General features: G+C 39.9%; 2 protein-coding genes across 7 annotated transcripts in view; both read right to left on the bottom strand.

Moving 5' to 3' along the window:
* Positions 1–2,747: 2,747 nt before the first annotated feature.
* LOC103437327 (leucoanthocyanidin dioxygenase-like) lies at positions 2,748–4,032 on the bottom strand. Its single transcript, NM_001328948.1, is given in 2 exon segments — positions 2,748–3,312; positions 3,524–4,032. Coding segments are annotated over 2 exon segments (1,074 nt in total).
* A 6,769-nt stretch (positions 4,033–10,801) lies between these two features.
* The window catches only part of LOC103421876 (TATA-binding protein-associated factor BTAF1-like), a 36,026-nt gene continuing 27,168 nt past the window's right edge, over positions 10,802–19,659 (bottom strand). For 3 of the 6 annotated variants that reach the window (XM_070818667.1, XM_070818664.1, XM_070818666.1), the window contains 4 exons: positions 12,433–12,542; positions 12,269–12,351; positions 11,764–11,976; positions 10,802–11,560 (listed from right to left, as the gene is read on the bottom strand). In XM_070818667.1, the coding sequence (XP_070674768.1) occupies positions 11,390–11,560; positions 11,764–11,976; positions 12,269–12,351; positions 12,433–12,542 (577 nt within the window). In that variant the 3' untranslated portion in view covers positions 10,802–11,389. The remainder of the gene's footprint in view (positions 11,561–11,763; positions 11,977–12,268; positions 12,352–12,432; positions 12,543–19,659) is intronic. The other 3 variants (XR_011579079.1, XM_070818665.1, XR_011579078.1) reach the window with 2 other exon arrangements.

Here is a 19,659-nt window from a genome sequence, read left to right as displayed (position 1 = left end):
TGTCAAAGATATCTGATAGAGTTGAAAACGCATGAAGTTCACTATTCCAACTACCACACTTTTACCGACAAGCGTGGGTGACAAGGCCACATCCACACCATTACCAGCTATTAAGAAATCCCTATGTAGGTCGACCTTCATCCTCCATGGCAAGGCACACATCCAAAATGCTTGACTCTTTTTCCTTGCCAAGAATACATCTGCGACCAAACCTCTCAACATACTCAGTTTTCTTCCTCCCTGAAAATACCTCTTCAACCAAGCCACACCAGAGCAAACGTATCTCATATCATCAGGGTGGAAAGCAAGAGTATCTCATAGCATGCTCTCTCTCCCTGTCATTTTCTTTGTTCTTGTTCTTCCTTGCAGGACAAGGAGAAAAAGAGTAATTAATCGGCACTTGGAATCAAGCTTCCAGTCAGGAACCGACTGCTTGAAATCCTTTCCCTGATTGTTTACCTAACACTGCTCTCAAGTACTCATCTTCAACTGTTGATGTACTTCCGAAGAAGATATCAGATGTCTGGAGAACATATAAGGCAGTTGAAAATGATACATCGAAGCATGTGGAGACAAGCGCAACAAATACATATGCTGATTCATCCGCTACTTCTTCAAAAGCAAAAGTATCTCATATCATCAGGGTTGAAAGCAAATGTATCTCATATCATGCTTTTTCCTAGTATTTCCCTTTGTCCTTACTCTTACCTGCAAGACAATGAGAAAGAAAGCAATCAGTCAAAACCTAAAATCAAACTTCTGATCTATAACTAATTGCCCAGAACCTTTTCCTGGTTGCTTACCTAGCATTGCTCTCGAGTGCTCATCTTCAACTGTTGACGGGTCTTAAATTTCCTCAGCAAATACTTCAAGATGGTTGATGTAATGTTGGCTCTTTACACTGAAGCTGCCAAGCATGGATGAGTCACTGAGAAGTGATACTCTGAAGGGCCATTTAAAGGCAAAAGGTTGTGCACCATTTCTGCTATGCAAAAGAAACAAGCAGAGAAGAATGCAGCATGATAAGTTGGAACAAATCATTATAGCAGGACACCCTTCTCGGTAGAACTGCATAATCCAAACAGATGAGTCTAAGTCAAATCCACGCCCGCCATCATTGCTATAATCAAAGAGCTCGAGAAGCTTCAACAGCTTTTTGCTGGCATTGTCGCTGAAGAGCAAAGCCCCGACGACCCTTTAAGAAATCACAAGTCCGATTCAAGATCAAGTGTCCACTACCCTTGAAGATCATACCGTTAACCAAACTGCTCAGGTATGAATTGGAAAGATTGAACAAAGAAATAGACCTTCATCTTCACCTTGTGCCTGCTTGCCATGTGTCCGAATCTTGAAATTGCTCGTGGAGTCCTATTTAAATTCAAGATCAAGCCCTAACGGCCCTTGAAGAAATCACAAGTCCGATTCAAAATCAAGTGTCCACCACCCTTGAATCAAATTCAGCTCCACATAAAAGGAGTAAGTTCAGACTTTTGGAGGAAACTAGAAAACCCTTTAGCCCAGTTCAAGATTAAGCCTGGGGAAAATCAATAATTGGAGGAAACCAGAAAATCTTCCAACCAAATTCAAGATCAAGCCCCGAAGACCCTTGAAGAAATTTCCAGCCCAATTCAAGATCAAGCCTCGACGGCCCTTAGATCGACATCTATATTAAAGGACTTCAAAACGCATCTTCTACACGTGACAAGCACATGTATACGACACACCTTGAAGTAGGGACATTTGTAGATATCGAAATTTCGATGAAATAAATGTTGATCAATAATTAAAATTTCAACGTTTATGTGTCACATAAATTTTACATGTAGCACGTGACTCAACGAGAAATAAAAAATCATCGAAAAAGTCATCAAACAGGACACGTGTCAACACTTGGCAGAAATGATTTATTTCATCTGATTATTTAAATCCAAAAATCAAGTTTTGGAATTCTATAAATAGGAAGCCAAGGCATTCATTTTAATTCACCAATTCATAACCAATTCACATCACACCAAAACCTTGAAGCTTTGAAACTTTAAAACTTCTAAGCAAATCCTGAAGGATCAAGAAAGCTATGTTCGTTCTTCGTCAAATCCTCCTTCAAGATCAAGCCCCAACGACCCTTGAAGAACTTCCTCCTTCAAGATCAAGCCCCAACGACCCTTGAAGAACTTCCACCAATTCAAGATCAAGTCCCGACGGCCCCTTGAAGAAAGCGTTCATCGTTCATCACCTGTTCATCCTAAGATCAAGCCTCGAAGGCCCTTAGATCAATAGCACAATCCACAAATCTACACATTACGAAGATCGAATCAGAGGCTAAATTTGTAGAAGAGATTGTAACCCCTAAATCATTAATACAAATATTATTTTGTACACGTATTCTTGTCTCATTCATTGCAGGATTTTCCGTGTTTACAATAATCTTTAAACAATTAACGATTAATATATAAACAGTTCGATCATAATATATGTGTTGTGAAAATGCAAACGTGAAGATGCCAAGTTGCATAGAAAATGAAAGTACCCATATATTGAAATCTTGACTTGAAAATAGCTATTCATCACAGGTACAAGGACATATAATCAATAGTATTCAACAAAGCAGGCAGACAGGAGTAGCTTAGCCAAGTGCAAAAAGGAAACTCACATACTATGGAAACCAAGATGTATCATACCAACCATGCCATAAACAGATTTATTAGTACGATAGTTCACAACAATATTATAATTTAGCACAACCCGCTTCACTTGGGGAGCAAAGCCTCTTGACTCTTCCTGAACAACTTGTGCTGAATATGCTCAGCAAAAGTTCGTGGTGGGAACATTGCCGGCTCCTCCTCGGACACGGTCTCCGGCAGTGGCTTAAGGATGATCTTCTCCTTTGGTGGCTCACAGAAAACTGCCCATGAAATCCTCACCTTTTCCTTGTTCACCATGCCCCTGTGGAGTATACTTTTGTACTTCCCATTGCTCAAAATCTCGAGTGTGTCCCCAATGTGCATGACGATGGAATTTGGAACGCACTTGGCAGTGACCCACTTTCCTTCATAGAAAAGCTGCAGGCCAGGAACCATGTTGTGGAGGATGAAGGTGAGTGCACTCACGTCAGTGTGAGCTTCAACACCAAGTGCAAGCTCCGGCTGAGGGCATTTTGGGTAGTAGTTGATTTTCATTTGCAAGAGGAGCTCTTCAAGTCCACCAACTTCTTTCTCCAGCCTCCCTTCATCCAATCCCAAGCCAAGTGACAGAACTTTCAGTACCTTGGTTGCTAGCTCCCTCAGTTGCTTAGCATACTCAGCGGTTGCCTCACTGCCAAGGTATTAAAGATTGATGTTAACAAGAGTTAAGTGGCGGAACCAGAATTACTTGTGGGGAGGAGGGCCTTTTACACACACACACACACATATATATATATATAACTATTGACAATTTTAATCAATTTGGAGATATAATTAAAATTTTAGACTAGGGTTTATGATTGTGACACCAATTAAGTATGCTAAGATTTTTAAGTACTTACATGTAATCAGCAGGTGTTTGAGGCCAAATAGACAAGTCACGCTTGTCCTCTGGGTATACACAGTGGAAGAAGTAGTCCTCCCACTCAAGCTGCCCAGATGCATTGTTTGCAAGCTTGCTTCCATAGCCTTGAATCTTACCAGAGGCCTGGTCATTGGCATACTTCTCCTTCTGCTCAATGGGAAGGTCAAAGAAGGCCTTACCGGCCTTCCTGACCTTGTCCATGAGCTCGTCAGAGATGCCATGGTTCACAAGGTGCATAACACCCCAGTCCACAGCTGCCTTCTTCAACTCCTCCCTGCATTTTGCTCTCACTTTTTCGTTATCAGACTCTATCTCCTTCAAATCGATGGTGGGAACTTGAGGCCCTTCGTTGTTCTTCTCTTGTTCGAAGATGTCACCAATGTTTACAAGCTCATCTTTAGGTCTGATGTACTCTTTTGGGATGGTTGAGATTCCACTGCCGGCCAAGGTCTCAACCCTTGAATTCACTGAATCAGAACTCACCATTTTTGGAGCTGGCTTTCGACAACAAGAATATACTATCTCAGCTAGTATATTACTAGATTTTTTATTTTTTATTTTTTATTTTTTATTTTTTACGATAACAATGCAGGCCCTGCACTCTTTTTTTGTGGTGGGTTGATGAAGCAATGGTTTAAGGGGCATTGATAATGTAACGTTGCTTTTATAGTAGTGTGACCAAATGAGTAGTTGGTTCCACTTGGGTCTACAAAACTTAGAAGGGAAAATACTGCTGCTAGCTACCACTAGCAAGAGTAAGTGAAGAATGTGTTCTTTCTTTTCGAGTAGGCATGTAGCTGTTGTACACGTGACATCTCACCCACCAGACTTTCATCATGCGACCGAGGTTTGACTGGAAAGTTGAAAGCGTGCATGGATACCCCTAACCGCCTTAGTAAATGCTTCCGGTTCCTGGTTTTCCACTTTATATGAGGTGTTTGACTATCAAAATTAAGTTAATTATTGGTTTACAAACTTAATTGCATTTACATATTCAATAATAAAGATTTATAATTCAAGTAAGTAACAATATTTTTCTGTACAATCAAGTCTTATGTTTAACCTCTCACTAGTAATATCATTTGTACAAAAAATGTACGTTTCTTAGACATTTGTAGTAGTTTTAATTCATAATTCAGGAAACTAGTTAGTTTTAAGAAAAACTTATTACCCTTATAGAGAGTTTTAGCGTATATTTCGAAATTCATATGTTAGGATCCCAAATTCGGATCCTGTATACAGAGCGCATATTAACTTCTTGTATTCCAAATTCGAGCCTGAACAGGAGCAGTAAACATATATGGGATTCATGATTCAGTTTCTAACTTTAGTTCATTTATTTGTCTTCGACCACTTCATCACGCAATAGTTTATTTATATCCTAAGTAAATTATAGTAATGGTCACTTAATTTTAACCCAGTTGGAGCAATGATCACTTAACTAAAAATCTTTGACTATTGGTCATTTAACTCATAAATACATACAGCTATGGTCATTTTCGTCAACCCGGTTAGAACTTTACTCAAAATGAGTCACGTACCGCTCATGTAAGGCTGAATCAATGGGCAAATATGAAAAACCAAATGAAAAAATTGCAGTAATGGTCCCACAACTTTAACCCACAACTTTAACCCAATTTGAGAAATGGTCCCACAACTTTAACCTAATTGGAGCAATGGTCCCTAATTTTAACTCAATTGTAGCAATGATCCTTAAAACATGACTCATTTTGACAAAACTTTGACGGAGTTGACGAAAATGACCATAGCTACATATTTTGATGAGTTAACGGTCATGGATTTTTAATTGAGAGACCATTGCTCCAATTGAGTTAGAGTTAAGGGACTATTACTACAATTTTTTCTTATATCCTAGATGTGATTGTAATTGTCATGATCCAACTATGAGCTAGTTACATATACGTAAGAATCGGTAACCTATGTTTCCAATAATTTATGACTTTGTGTGTGTGAATTTGCATTTGTTTTTCGATCATCCTGCGAGTTTCACATACAAAAAAGAAAAACTTTAGCGAATACTTTTTTTTTTAACGTGGTAGGTTGGTTAGATGACAAGCACTGTTTCTTCAAAATCTGTTACACATGAACGTTTTATCCATAATTACGATTTTAAAACACATACAACAAGTGAATGGTGCATACCAGATGAAAGATTGTCCTTGGTTAATCATAAGAATTTATAATTCAAATGGTTGATCTCGATATATATTATTAGGCGAACGTCTTCGACTTTATTAATTTTGTTTTAAGTTTGATAATATAGCTCAAGGTTTTGAGTAAAATACTAGTTTGCTGTAGGGACAAGTGACCAATTTCGATCGTTGACTCTTAGGACTGATTTCAACCATAATACAGAATTAGCCTTCATGCACGCGTTCACGCGCGTGCAGAAGATATTTTTTGAATCACAGCGTGCTATGTGCGACTTACACGTTTTAAATGTATTTACTATAAATTGACAAAAGGAAAGTCAAATATTTGAAGTAAATGAATAATTTTAAATCATGGTAAAAGAAAGCCCTCATAAACCAATTAAAACAGCTGAATTCACATAATAAAATCGGTCTCTATCAAATTTACATTAAGAATAGAGAAAATAATATTTAATAAACAATTGATTGAATTACATTATTGCTAGCCCATTGTAAGGCTAAGCCCACCCCCTTTAGTGTAGATAATATCGTTTGTTAAAAAAACACAATCATTTGTCAATTAATTTAATCACATTATTATCCGCGTGCGAAAAACCTTTTTTTATAACCGACATTACACGCCTCTTAAGATGTTTTGAACGTGTTTAAAAATAGAAAAAATAATATTTAATAAACAATTGATTGAATCATATTATTGCTAGCCCATTGTGAGGCTAAGCGCACTGTCACATCCCGGCCCGGACCCCCATCACATCCCGAGCTCGACTCCACCATAGCACGATATTGTCTGCTTTGGGCCCCGACCAAGCTCTCACAGTTTTGTTTCTGAGAACTCACATGAGAATTTCCCAATGGGTCACCCATCCTAGAATTGCTCTCGCGCGAACTCACTTAACTTCGGAGTTCCGATGGAACCCAAAACCAGTGAACTCCCAAAAGGCCTTGTGTTAGGTAGAGATGAGAATATACATATAAGGCTTACAAGATCCACTCCCCTGGGCGATTTGAGATGTTACACCCACCCTCTCCCCCTTAGTGTACATAATATCGTTTGTTAAAAAAACAAATCATTTGACAACTAATTAAAATGATGAAGGCATTTTATGAATCACGGTGTGCTATGCGTACACGTTTTAAATGTATTTATATGCGTGAATTGAAAAAAGGAAAGTCAAATATTTGAAGTAAATGAATAATCTTAGATCATGCTAGAAGAAATCCCTCATAAATAAATTAAAGTAGCTGAATTCACATAATAAAATCAGTTTCTATAGAATTTACATTAAGAATAGAGAAAATAATATTTAATAAACAATTGATTGAATTACATTATTGCTAACTCATTGTGAGGCTAAGCTGTAACATCTCACATCGACCAACGGAGAAGGGGTGATGTGCCTTATATATACATGTCCACCTCCTATAGCACGATGCCTTTTGGGAACACACTGACTTCAGGTTCCATTGGAATTCCGAAGTTAAGCGAGAGCAATCCTAGGATGGGTGACCCATTGGGAAGTTCTCGCCAGAATTCGCAGAAACAAAACCGTAAGGGCGTGGCCAGACCTAAAGCGGACAATATCGTGCTACGGCGGAGTCGGTCTGTGATGTGACTTAAGCTCACCCCCTCCCTCTTAGTGTAGATAATATCGCTTGTTAAAAAAAAATTACATTATTACATTAAAAAAATCATTTGACAACTAATTTAATCACATTATTATCTGCATGCGAAAAATCTTTTTTATAACCGGCATTACACGCCTCTTAAGATGTTTTGAACATGCTTAAAAATAGAGAAAATAATATTTAATAAACAACTGATTGAATCACATTATTGCTAGCCTATTGTGAGGCTAAGCTAATATCGTTTGTTTTAAAAAAAAAACAATCATTTGATAACTAATTTAATCACATTATTATCTGAGTGCGAAAAACTTTTTTTATAACCGACATTGCATGCCTTTTAAGATGTTTTGAACGTGTTTAAAAATAGAGAAAGTAATATTTAATAAACAACTGATTGAATCACATTATTGCTAGCCTATTGTGAGGCTAAACCACCATTTCCTACTTAGTGTAGATAATATCGTTTGTTAAAAAAAGAATTATTTGACAACTAATTTAATGTAATTTAATCACATTATTATCCACATGCGAAAGACCTTTTTTATAATTGGTATTACACGCATCTTAAGATGTTTTGAACGTGTTTAAAAATAGAGAAAATAATATTTAATAAACAACTAATTGAATCACATTATTATTAACCCATTGTGAGGCTAAACTCACCCCTCCTCCTTAGTGTAGATAATATCGTTTGTTAAAAAAAAATCATTTGACAACGAATTTAATTACATTATTATTCGCGTGCGAAAGAATTTTTTTTATAACCAGCATTACACGTCTCTTAAGATGTTGTGAACGTTTTGAAATAGAGAAAATAATACTTAATAAACAATTTATTGAATCATATTATTGCTAGCCCATTGTGAGGCTAAGCTCACCCCCTCCCCCTTAGTGCATATAATATCGTTTGTTAAAAAAAAAAACAATCATTTAATAATTAATTTAATCACATTATTATCTGCGTGCGAAGAATTTTTTTTTTATAACCGACATTACACGCCTCTTAAGATGTTTTGAACGTGTTTAAAAAAAGAGAAATTGAATCACATTCTTGCTAACATATTATGAGACACTAATTAAAAATAAAAAATAAATAAAAAACAGCACAAAAAATTAATTATTAAAAAATACTATTAAAATGACGAAAATGCCCCTGCCTTATTTGATGCATTATTTTGGGATGCCTTTGAAGTTTTTTGTCTTAGGGGCATTTTTGTTCAAATATTTTTGTTGAAACTTGGTGACACCATATCACTATTTACTTTTCCATTGGCTTTATATATAAGATTAGCGTTTTAATTAGCATATGCAGTAGGCCATGTTATGAATTGCGTAAACAGGTAGCGGAGACCTAAATTAAGGGCGTGAATATAAATTATCTGGTTCCCATCAGGCTGTTGAGCATGTGTTACCTAACCTTAGCAAGCAAACAAAAAAAACTTCCTTTAGAACAAGTGTGTTTTAAGCCGATTACTTGCGCCTCAAATTACTTAAACTTCTTGTTATCAAATGATTGTTACAGATGGATTAAGTCTGCACTAAGTTCTTCTTCTTGCCTTGCAAGTAAGGACTTTTAGTTCATAATCTTATATGTCCAAAAAGAGGGAGTCCAGAGCCCTTTACACCATTTCCTCAATTTCAGTTCGTTCTTAATGAAAACATGTTTATTAAGTTGACCAGTTCTGAATGCAAATGGAGGTATTAAGTAGAAAATAGTTGGGAATAACTTGAATACATGCTGAAAAGTACATTTAAACGATAGATCTATTAAGCTAAAGTACAAACAAAGAGACTCAGGCAAGATTTCACCTTGTCTGGTAAGGTTGAACTTCTTGCAGCCACTTCTCTTTGTGTTTACAGAGGTTGTAAGCTAAAAACGGATGGATGGTAAACATGTTTTACATGAGGGAATTGATACTACAACACTAAGGAAGGTAGCAAAGCTTTCACACTAGACAAAAGATAGTTTTTCTAAGGGAACTATTGCTAAAACGACTAAATCTATGTTGATTTTAGCTCTCTGTATGCAAATCTGGCTTGACAGCAGCGTTTGTATGTTGTTTGTTTGATTGGTTGAGTGTTTTTGTTTCTATTGTCTATCTTGGCTTTTAAAGGCAACTTGGCCCGGTTGCTTTAGCTTCACTCTTGGCTGAGGACTTTCAGGAGTAGTGAGTCATCTTGTATTTACATCTTTATGCCATAAAAAAATGCTTTTTGGTTGGTAATGAGCTGGTCTATATCACTTGTCACTTCAATCATAGGCACATGGCCTATGCCTTGGCTAAGAAGGCTTTAATTTGCTTCAGGCTTAATAGCTAGGCTTCGGGCAAGATCATCTCGTTTTGGCACCTTTGGGCATTCTTTCAGTTAAGCCTAATATTAAAATATTAACATTAACAAAAACAATAACACAACAAACCAACACTGGAAGTTTGGAACTTCCGCCAATATTTTCCCAGCAAACAAACATGAAACACCCCTTTTTATCCTCGACGAAACCTCTTTTTTTCTCTCCTCCGCCATTTTCTTGTCTGTTCAAAATACCTAATTGTGATCGACCAACCCGTCAAACAACTAATTTTATGTAAATTTTGGTTTGAGGAAGGAGGAAATCTGGTCGATCGATATAAACCCGATTTGAATCGACTCGAAAACAATAGACGATGAGATCTGAACCGATGGCAAGGTTTGATTCATTCATCCTATAAGGCTTCGCTGGTCAAGAATAGAAAAAGAGAGTGGAGAGGAAGCTTTAATGACGGTGAGATTTGCTGTCAACGGTAACAATAGTTGGGCTGTTGTGGTGACTATTTTAATATTTTTGCTAGGAAAATATTGGAGGGAGTTCTTGTGTTGGGTTTTGGTGTGTTTATTGTTCTGGGTTTCTTTAATGGAATATGTTTTTGTTTTTAAATACATATTAAAAAATGTTAACACAATTAAATTGAGAGTTAAGTTAAAGGGAAAAGGGTCCTCGCCAGATCCTTTTATTAGGAATCCTGTAATCGTGTCCGTTCATCGTACATCATACGGTCAGAAATCATTTAAAATTTAAAATTCAAATACAAATAGTATCTAAAAAAAATTGACCGTACAATATACGATGAACGAATACAATTGCGAAATTCCTAGAATACATAGGAAAATGATTTTTCCAAGTTAAAGAACACATTTTAGGAGACAACAGATCCCTGACCCCACTTCCCACGTCACTAGTAAGCGTGGGCTGAATCCCACTATTTTCATACAATTTCCGTCGCAAATTAAGGTGAAGAGAGTCCCAAGTGCGCACGTGAGAAAGAGTTGAGGTATTGCTCAAGTGGGCCTAGGTGCACGGAGCCTAATGCTTAGGTTGCATAGCTGTCAGGTAAATTGTCGTTGAAGGCAAGGATTTACTTTCGAGTCTTTGTAGGCAAATACTTATTTTATGCCTCTAAGAATTTGACCATAAAACCTTGCAAATGCAATGTCCTCCGTGGTCCTCCCTCCTATTAATGTGATATTTAATTTAAACAATGTGGTGAATTAAGTGTATCCCAATACCATGGCAGATAATTTCTAAACCTAGAAATCATTTATAGGCAGCTTTAGACTAGTCACCTTTGTGACATAAGTGGTGCCTTACGTTGCCTTCAACCATGCCTTGTTTACACCTTGTAAAGGCATATATGCTTTTTGTTCAAACAAACAAAAACAAAAAAACAAAAAAAACAAAAGCATATATGCTTTTGGTCGTTGATTGTCACTGCATGCTTGTTCATGCCCTTCCTTTAGCATGCCTTTGCAAGATATGCTTGCTCATGTCTTTGCAAATCCCATGGAAATGGTATGCTTGTTTGTTCTTTGCCTTTTCCATGACTTTGCAAGGCACGGTAATGACAGGCTTTGGAACCACTCATGCAACTCTTGCCCTCAACGTCCTGAAATTATAACGATATGGGAGAACTCTAATGAAAAGGAAGGAGTACGCCTTGAGCTACAATGTCAAAATTTGGGTCCTTACATGATGCAGAAATATACTGTACAGAGTCGTAAGCTTCGCATCAACCATCAAGCTTTGCCAAGAAGTTACTGAGATTGTATTCTTCGGTGTACTGTGATTGATCCCACAACTCCTCCAGCCCACCAAGAATTGCTTTCAACCCCTTTCCAGTGCCCATTAATTTCATATCTCCATCAAATTTTCCATCAGGATGCTTTAATATAGAAGTTCCCTAGGAAACAAACAAATAGTTGAAACTTGTCATTGACATCAACTAAGAACTTGCAGCAGACACATAACAATTCAATTAGAATTTGTATTAGCTTCTGTAAATGTGTGCAGCATCCAAAAGAACCACAAGAAAAACAATAACATGGTTATCATATAGGTTCAACATCGGCAAGAACATGCAGATGATAGACCAGCCAGCAATACCTTTTTAGATGTTTCTGCAGTAGCAAATAGATCAAGCAGTTGGTCTGTGTTCATGGTTTTCATACTAGCATTTTCAGCATTAATGACTGCATTAGCTACTGAAAGCTTAAACTTTTGCAAGCTCATAACTTTCTCTTCGAGAGTGCCACGCATAATAAGGCGATGGACATTGACAACTTTTTTCTGACCTAATCTGTGTGCTCTGTCCATTGCCTGCAAGTGATAAAAAAAAAGGTAAATAACAATGAATAATGCTGAGCAATTAGGGAGCTTCACTGAATTTCATCTCAGAGATCTTTTATTGAAAACTAGACTTGAAATATGGCAGCTGGTCTCTATCCAATTTCAAGAAAAGATGACGAGCAATTAGGGAGCTTTATTGAAGTTCATCAGAGAGATCTTTTCCTGAACACTAGACATGAAATGTGACAGATGGCCTATGATTCCAATTTCAAGAGATGAAATTTAGACTCCTTAGAGGATAAAGACAGCAAAAGACAGTCACCTGATGGTCCCGCATGGGGTTCCAGTCATGCTCCATGAAAACGAGTGTGTCTGCAGATGTCAGGTTCAAGCCCAGCCCACCAACTGCGGAAAGTGATTCAATTTTAGACTTAGTAACACTCTTGACTGTGAATCTAGTACGCAAGCAAAGGATAAAAAGCCAACCATGGGTTGTGAGTAGCAGAACATCGATTGTAGGATCCGAATTGAAAGCTTTGACAATATCAAAACGTTTTTCAGGTTCAACTGACCCATCCAGCCGCAAGTAGGTTACACTGCTTTCAAGCAACATGTAAGACCATTAGATCATTATACTATACTATACAAGAGGACAAACATTGTGAAAGCAATTGCACAAGTTCACTATACTAGAGGATGATTCTTTTACAGTTACACCCACCATATCTAATAATTTATTTGTCACATGTACTCAACCAACTCCGCCTATGTCTTACATGGCCGGTCCCAAGCCCGGATAAAGGAGGAGGGGGAGGGCGTCAGGTAGTCGACAGCCGGCACTCCATGATCACGTCGAATCCTTATGAAAATGAATCCAGAACAAAATCGCGCTAAAGCTAGGGCGTCACCCGTAAGTGGCGCGCTGTGTGGCCTGAGCACAGTGATAAGTGAGCAAGGGTCGCTGTATCTCCATCGGCACTCGGATGCAGTGTTAAATGAGCAAGGGGGCCATAGAAACTTCTTTTCGAACGACTCCACTCAAAGTTGTTTGGGAGCATATGCTCCTATCAACTTTACCCGGGACACACAAAAGAAGTACTTTGATCCTATTAGACGGGGGAGGGTGAAGAAGCTAGGACAGAAGGGTAGAGTTCAAGAGAGCAAAATGCGTTTAGGAACGTGGAATATAGGAACCTTAACGGGAAAATCTATGGAAGTAGTGGAAGTTATGGTGAGGAGAAGGATAAATATTATGTGCCTACAAGAAACTAAGTGGGTTGGTAGTAAGGCAAAGGATCTAGAAAACTCAGGGTTTAAACTTTGGTATTCGGGCACAAATAGAACGAGAAACGGTGTTGGCATCATCGTGGACAAGACCTTGGTACAAGATGTTGTAGATGTCAAGAGGGTAGGAGATAGAATCATGGCAATCAAGATTGTAATAGGACAAGAACTTATCAATGTGATTAGTGCGTACGCACCTCAAGTAGGGTTGGTTACGAGTTCGAAGGAGAAATTTTGGGAAGATCTTGGAGACTTGGTGCAAGGAATTGCTCAGACGGAGAAGTTATTTATAGGAGGAGATTTAAATGGACACGTGGGCAGGGAGACAGGCAACTATGGAGGTTTTCATGGTGGCCATGGTTTTGGGGAGAGAAATGAGGATGGGGAAGCTATCTTGGATTTTGCAATGGCATATGATCTCTTCTTAGCCAACACCTTCTTTAAGAAGAGAGAAGAACATGTGATCACCTACAAGAGTGGGTCGTCAAAAACACAAATAGATTTTCTTCTAATGAGGAAAGGGGATCGTATAACTTGTAAGGATTGCAAAGTTATACCAGGAGAGAGCGTGGCTAATCAACATCGCTTGTTGGTGATGGATGTACATATCAAAAGAGTAAGACAAAAGAACAAGACTTGGAAGTGCCCAAGGACTAGATGGTGGAATCTAAAAGAAGAAAAACAAGCAATTTTCAAAGAGAAGGTAATCACCCAATGTGTGTGGGATAGAGAGGGGGAAGCTAGCCAAATGTGGGATTCCATGGCTAGTTGTATCCGAAAAGTAGCAAAAAAGGTATTAGGAGAGTCCAAGGGCTTTGCCCCACACCAAAAGGAATCTTGGTGGTGGAATGAGGAGGTACAAACAAAGGTGAAGGCTAAGAAGGAATGTTGTAAAGCCTTATACAAGGAAAGGACTGATGAAAATGGTGAAAGGTATAGAAAAGCGAAGCAAGAGGCGAAGAAAGCTGTCAGAGAAGCTAAGTTAGCGGCTTACGACGATATGTATAAACGACTAGATACCAAAGAAGGAGAGTTGGATATCTATAAACTATCTAGAGCAAGGGAAAAGAAGACAAGGGACCTAAACCAAGTGAGGTGCATCAAGGATGAGGATGGAAAGGTTCTTGCTACAGAGAACGCGGTTAAAGACAGATGGAGAGGTTATTTTCATAATCTTTTCAATGAAGGACATGAAATGAGTGCTTCTTTAGGGGAGTTGAGTAACTCAGAAGAGTGTAGAAACTACTCCTTTTATCGCCGAATCCGGAAGGAAGAAGTGGTTGTAGCTTTGAAGAAGATGAAGCATAAAAAAGCAATAGGCCCAGACGATATACCAATCGAAGTGTGGAAACTTTTGGGAGAGACAGGTATAACATGGCTCACTGACCTTTTCAATAGGATTTTGAAAACGAAGAAGATGCCAAATGAGTGGCGAATGAGCACTTTGGTGCCTATCTACAAGAATAAGGGCGACGTACAAAATTGCATGAACTATAGGGGTATTAAGCTAATGAGTCATACAATGAAGCTCTGGGAGAGAGTCATTGAGCATAGATTGAGGCAAGAGACACGGGTTTCGGACAACCAATTCGGGTTCATGCCAGGGCGCTCAACCATGGAGGCAATCTATCTCTTACGAAGATTGATGGAAAGATATAGAGATGGGAAAAAGGATTTACACATGGTCTTTATAGATTTGGAAAAAGCGTATGATAGGGTCCCAAGAGACATTCTTTGGAGGATTTTAGAGAAGAAAGGAGTACGAGTAGCATATATCCAAGCTATAAAGGATATGTATGAAGGAGCAAAGACTGCCGTAAGAACTCATGAAGGACAAACCGAAAGCTTTCCCATAACTGTAGGATTACATCAAGGCTCATCCTTAAGTCCTTACCTTTTTGCGTTGGTAATGGATGAGTTAACACGACATATTCAAGATGATATTCCTTGGTGTATGCTTTTCGCAGACGATATAGTGTTGATAGATGAAACTCAGGAAGGGGTAAATGCAAAGCTTAACCTTTGGAGAGAAGTGTTGGAATCTAAAGGTCTTCGCCTAAGCCGATCAAAGACAGAATATATGGAGTGCAAGTTCAGTGCAAATGGAGGCCAAAACGATTTAGGGGTGAGGATCGGAGATCAAGAAATACCAAAGAGCGACCGTTTTCGTTACCTAGGATCTATCTTGCAAAAGAACGGAGAATTAGATGGAGATCTCAACCATAGAATACAAGCTGGATGGATGAAGTGGAAGAGTGCATCCGGCGTGTTGTGTGACCGCCGTATGCCACTGAAGCTCAAGGGAAAATTTTATAGGACGGCAATAAGGCCGGCGATGCTGTATGGCACAGAATGTTGGGCGGTGAAACATCAACACGTACACAAAATGGGTGTAGCGGAGATGAGGATGCTTCGTTGGATGTGTGGGCACACGAGAAAGGATAAGATTAGGAATGAGGATATCCGGGGTAAAGTAGGAGTAGCCGAAATTGAAGGAAAGATGAGAGAAAATCGGTTACGGTGGTTTGGACATGTGCAAAGAAGGCCTACTGACGTTCCGATTAGAAGATGCGACTATGGGACAGAGGTTCAGGGCCGAAGGGGTAGAGGAAGACCTAGGAAAACTTTGGAAGAGACTCTAAGAAAAGACTTAGAGTACTTGGATCTAACGAAGGACATGACACAGGATCGAGCACAATGGCGTTCTAAGATTCATATAGCCGATCCCACTCAGTGACTTGGATTTTCCAAGTCTCCAACCGAGAAGTTTTCCTCATTCGGGAAATTAAGAGAACACTACCCCAACCTACATGCTCCACTCAGAAAGCTTCAACATACAAGCTTTAACAAAAGAAAATTCAAAGAACTTAGCGAAGAAGGCTTTGGTGTATTTAACACAATACGTTGAAATGAAGGAAAGCTTATTTATTGATATCCCCGATAAGCTACAAATATGTACATATACATGAGTCAAAATAAGCACACAAGAGGGAGCCTTCACAAAGGTTGCTTAGGAGAAGTCTCAGCAGTCGGTAGAGCCCCAGAAAGAGAAGGCACCGGAGGGGGATCATTTGGAGCCTCAGTACTGGACAGAACCCTAGAAGGAGGAGGCATCAGAGGTTGATCATTTGGAGCTTCATTACGCGGTACAGCCCCAGAAGACGAAGGCAATAAATGCCTTTGGAACAAACCCACAAATCTCTGATGATCAAGTAAAACCTGACCATCAGTTTCCTTCATCTGGTCAAGCTTCCTCTTCATGTTTGTAGCATAGTCATGTGCGAGCCGGTGCAACTGTTTATTCTCATGCTTGAGCCCTCTAATCTCCTGTTTGAGACTCATCACTTCAGCCGCCAATGATTCAACTTGGCGGGTTCGAGCAAATAGGCGTTGGGCCATATTAGACACAGAACCTGCACACTGAACACTGAGAGCCAGCGAATCCTTAACAGCTAACTCATCAGACCGTTTGGAAAGTAGTCTGTTATCTTTGGGAGTGAGAAGGTTCTTGGCCACCACCGCAGCGGTCATATCATTCTTCATCACGGAATCCCCAACGGTAAGAGGACCAGTAGGGGAGACGAAGGATGGGCGCCATATGTTGTCTGGAGAAGCCGGGGCTGCCTCTTCAACAAGGTTCAAGTCAAAACGACGGTCGGAGGGGCCAGACATTTTCAAAGGTGTTGAAGAGAGAAGAGGTCGGACAAATCAAGATCTTAGAAGTGCAAGAATGAAGCTTCTACTGGTGGAGATTTAAGTGTGCTTTGGAACTTAATGCCAGCCCCTATAAAAATCTGCACTCGACGAAGCTTCAGAAATCGAAGAGGCGCCTGCTCAGAAATCGAAGAGGCGTTTGCTTTCTCAAAAGCTGGGCTGCTTAGAGATCACGAGGGTTGATCTCAGAAATCGAAGAGGCGTTTGCTTTCTCAAAAGTTGGGCTGCTCAAAGACCACGAAGGCCAATCTCAAAAATCGAAGAGGCGCTCGCTTTCTCAAAAGCTGGGCTCCCTAGAGACCACGAGGGCCGATATCAGAAATCGAAGAGGCACCTACTTTTCCAACCTTTTCCAGCCTTGTCAGCACCTGTCACACGCACACTCAGTTTTGCGGAAATTATGGGCATTCTGTCAAAGACTTCTGGGGAAGTAGAAAACACATGAATCTTACTGTTCAATCACCCACTTCCTACACGCAACAATAGCTCATGGGTACCACAGATAACTTTGCCAAAGTTCTCTGCCAAAGTTGAGCACGTGAAGCTTGCAGCTCCCACTACATCGCTCTGACCAAGAAGGGTAAAAGAATAGCAAAGAAACAGCACTAACAAAGTTTAGACCCATAAATTTTGAAGGTCTAGCTACCATATTATTACCCACAAGGGTAAAGGAACAGTACCACTGCTGGATAATTGGAAAGTCCCTGTGTGTCAACCTCTGTGCTTCGTGGCAAAGTAGACTAGCAAACATGCCCAACCTTTACTCACATTCGAGAAAACACTCCCAATAAGATTGCTTGCTCCAAAATCGAAGAGGCACCGTCCTCCGAATCTCGAGAGCCAGACTCCCAACATGACTACTTTCTTAAAAATCGAAGAGAGGGTAAAGGAACAGTACCATTGCTGGATAATTGGAAAGTCCCTGTGTGTCAACCTCTGTGCTTCGTGGCAAGGTAGACTAGCAAACATGCCCAACCTTTACTCACATTCGAGAAAACACTCCCAACAAGATTGCTTGCTCCAAAATCGAAGAGGCACCGCCCTCCGAATCTCGAGAGCCAGACTCCCAACATGATTACTTTCTCAAAAATCGAAGAGACACTGCTCCCCGAATCTCGAGAGCCAGACCCCCAGCATGATTGCTTTCTCAAAAATCGATGAGGCATCGTTCTCCGAATCAATCGAAGAGGCGCTCGCTTTCTCAAAAGCTGGGCTGCTCAGAGACCACGAGGGCCGATCTCAGAAATCGAAGAGGCACCTACTTTTCTAGCCTTGTCAACACCTGTCACACGCACACTCAGCTTTGCAGAAATTATGGGCATTCTGTCGAAGACTTCTGGTGAAGTAGAAAGCACATGAATCTTACTGTTCAATCACCCACTTCCCACACGCAACAATAGCTTATGGGTACCACAAATAACTTTGCCAAAGTTCTCTGCCAAAGTTGAGCACGTGAAGCTTGCAGCTCCCACTACATTGCTCTGACCAAGAAAGGTAAAAGAATAGCAAAGAAACAGCACTAACAAAAGTTTAGACACATAAATTTTGAAGGTCTAGCTACCATATTATTACCCACAACTGTAAAGGAACAGTACCACTGCTGGATAATTGGAAAGTCCCTGTGTGTCAACCTCTGTGCTTCGTGGCAAGGTAGACTAGCAAACATGCCCAACCTTTACTCACATTCGAGAAAACACTCCCAATAAGATTGCTTGCTCCAAAATCGAAGAGGCACCGTCCTCCGAATCTCGAGAGCCAGACTCCCAACATGACTACTTTCTCAAAATCGAAGAGAGGGTAAAGGAACAGTACCATTGCTGGATAATTGGAAAGTCCCTGTGTGTCAACCTTTGTGCTTCGTGGCAAGGTAGACTAGCAAACATGCCCAACCTTTACTCACATTCGAGACAACACTCCCAACAAGATTGCTTGCTCCAAAATCGAAGAGGCACCACCCTCCGAATCTCGAGAGCCAGACTCCCAACATGATTACTTCCTCAAAAATCGAAGAGACACTGCTCTCCGAATCTCGAGAGTCATACCCCCAGCATGATTGCTTTCTCAAAAATCGAAGAGGCATCGTTCTCCGAATCTCGAGAGCCAGATACCACAGACCACTTTTTCAAAGTGCTCTGACAGAGTTAAAACATGTGAAACTGGCAGCTCCCACTACCGTGCTATGACCAAGCAGGGTAAAGGAATAGCATTACTACTTGTTGTTAGGGAGACTCCTATATATGTCGACCTCCATCCCCAACGGACAGGCAGACCTGCAAAAATGCTCAACCCTTCATCATATCTGAGAGGGCACTCCCAACGAAGCCTTTCGAAATATTCAGCTTTCTTTCCCCCCGATAATACCTCTGCAAACAAGCTATACTAGAGCAAGAATATCTCATATCATCAGGGTTAAAAGCAAGAGTATCCCATATCATGCTTTTTCCCTGTCTTTTCTTTTGGCCTTGTTTTTACCTGCAAGACAAGGAGAAAGAGAGCAATCAGTCAGCACTTGGAATCAAGCTTCCAGCCAGGAACTGACTGCCTGGAACCCCTTACCTGATTACTTACCTGGCATTGCTCTCGAGTACTCATCTTCAACATCTTATGTTTCCAGGGAAGATTCCGCATCTGCTTGAGGAACAGATAGGGCAAGTGCGAAGGATACAAGGAAGCATGTGGAGACAAGCGTAACAGCACACGTGCCGATACATTCAT

Source organism: Malus domestica, chromosome 03, assembly GCF_042453785.1.
Source record: "Malus domestica chromosome 03, GDT2T_hap1".
NCBI lineage: Eukaryota > Viridiplantae > Streptophyta > Magnoliopsida > Rosales > Rosaceae > Malus > Malus domestica.
This window is presented reverse-complemented; position numbering and strand designations above follow the sequence as displayed.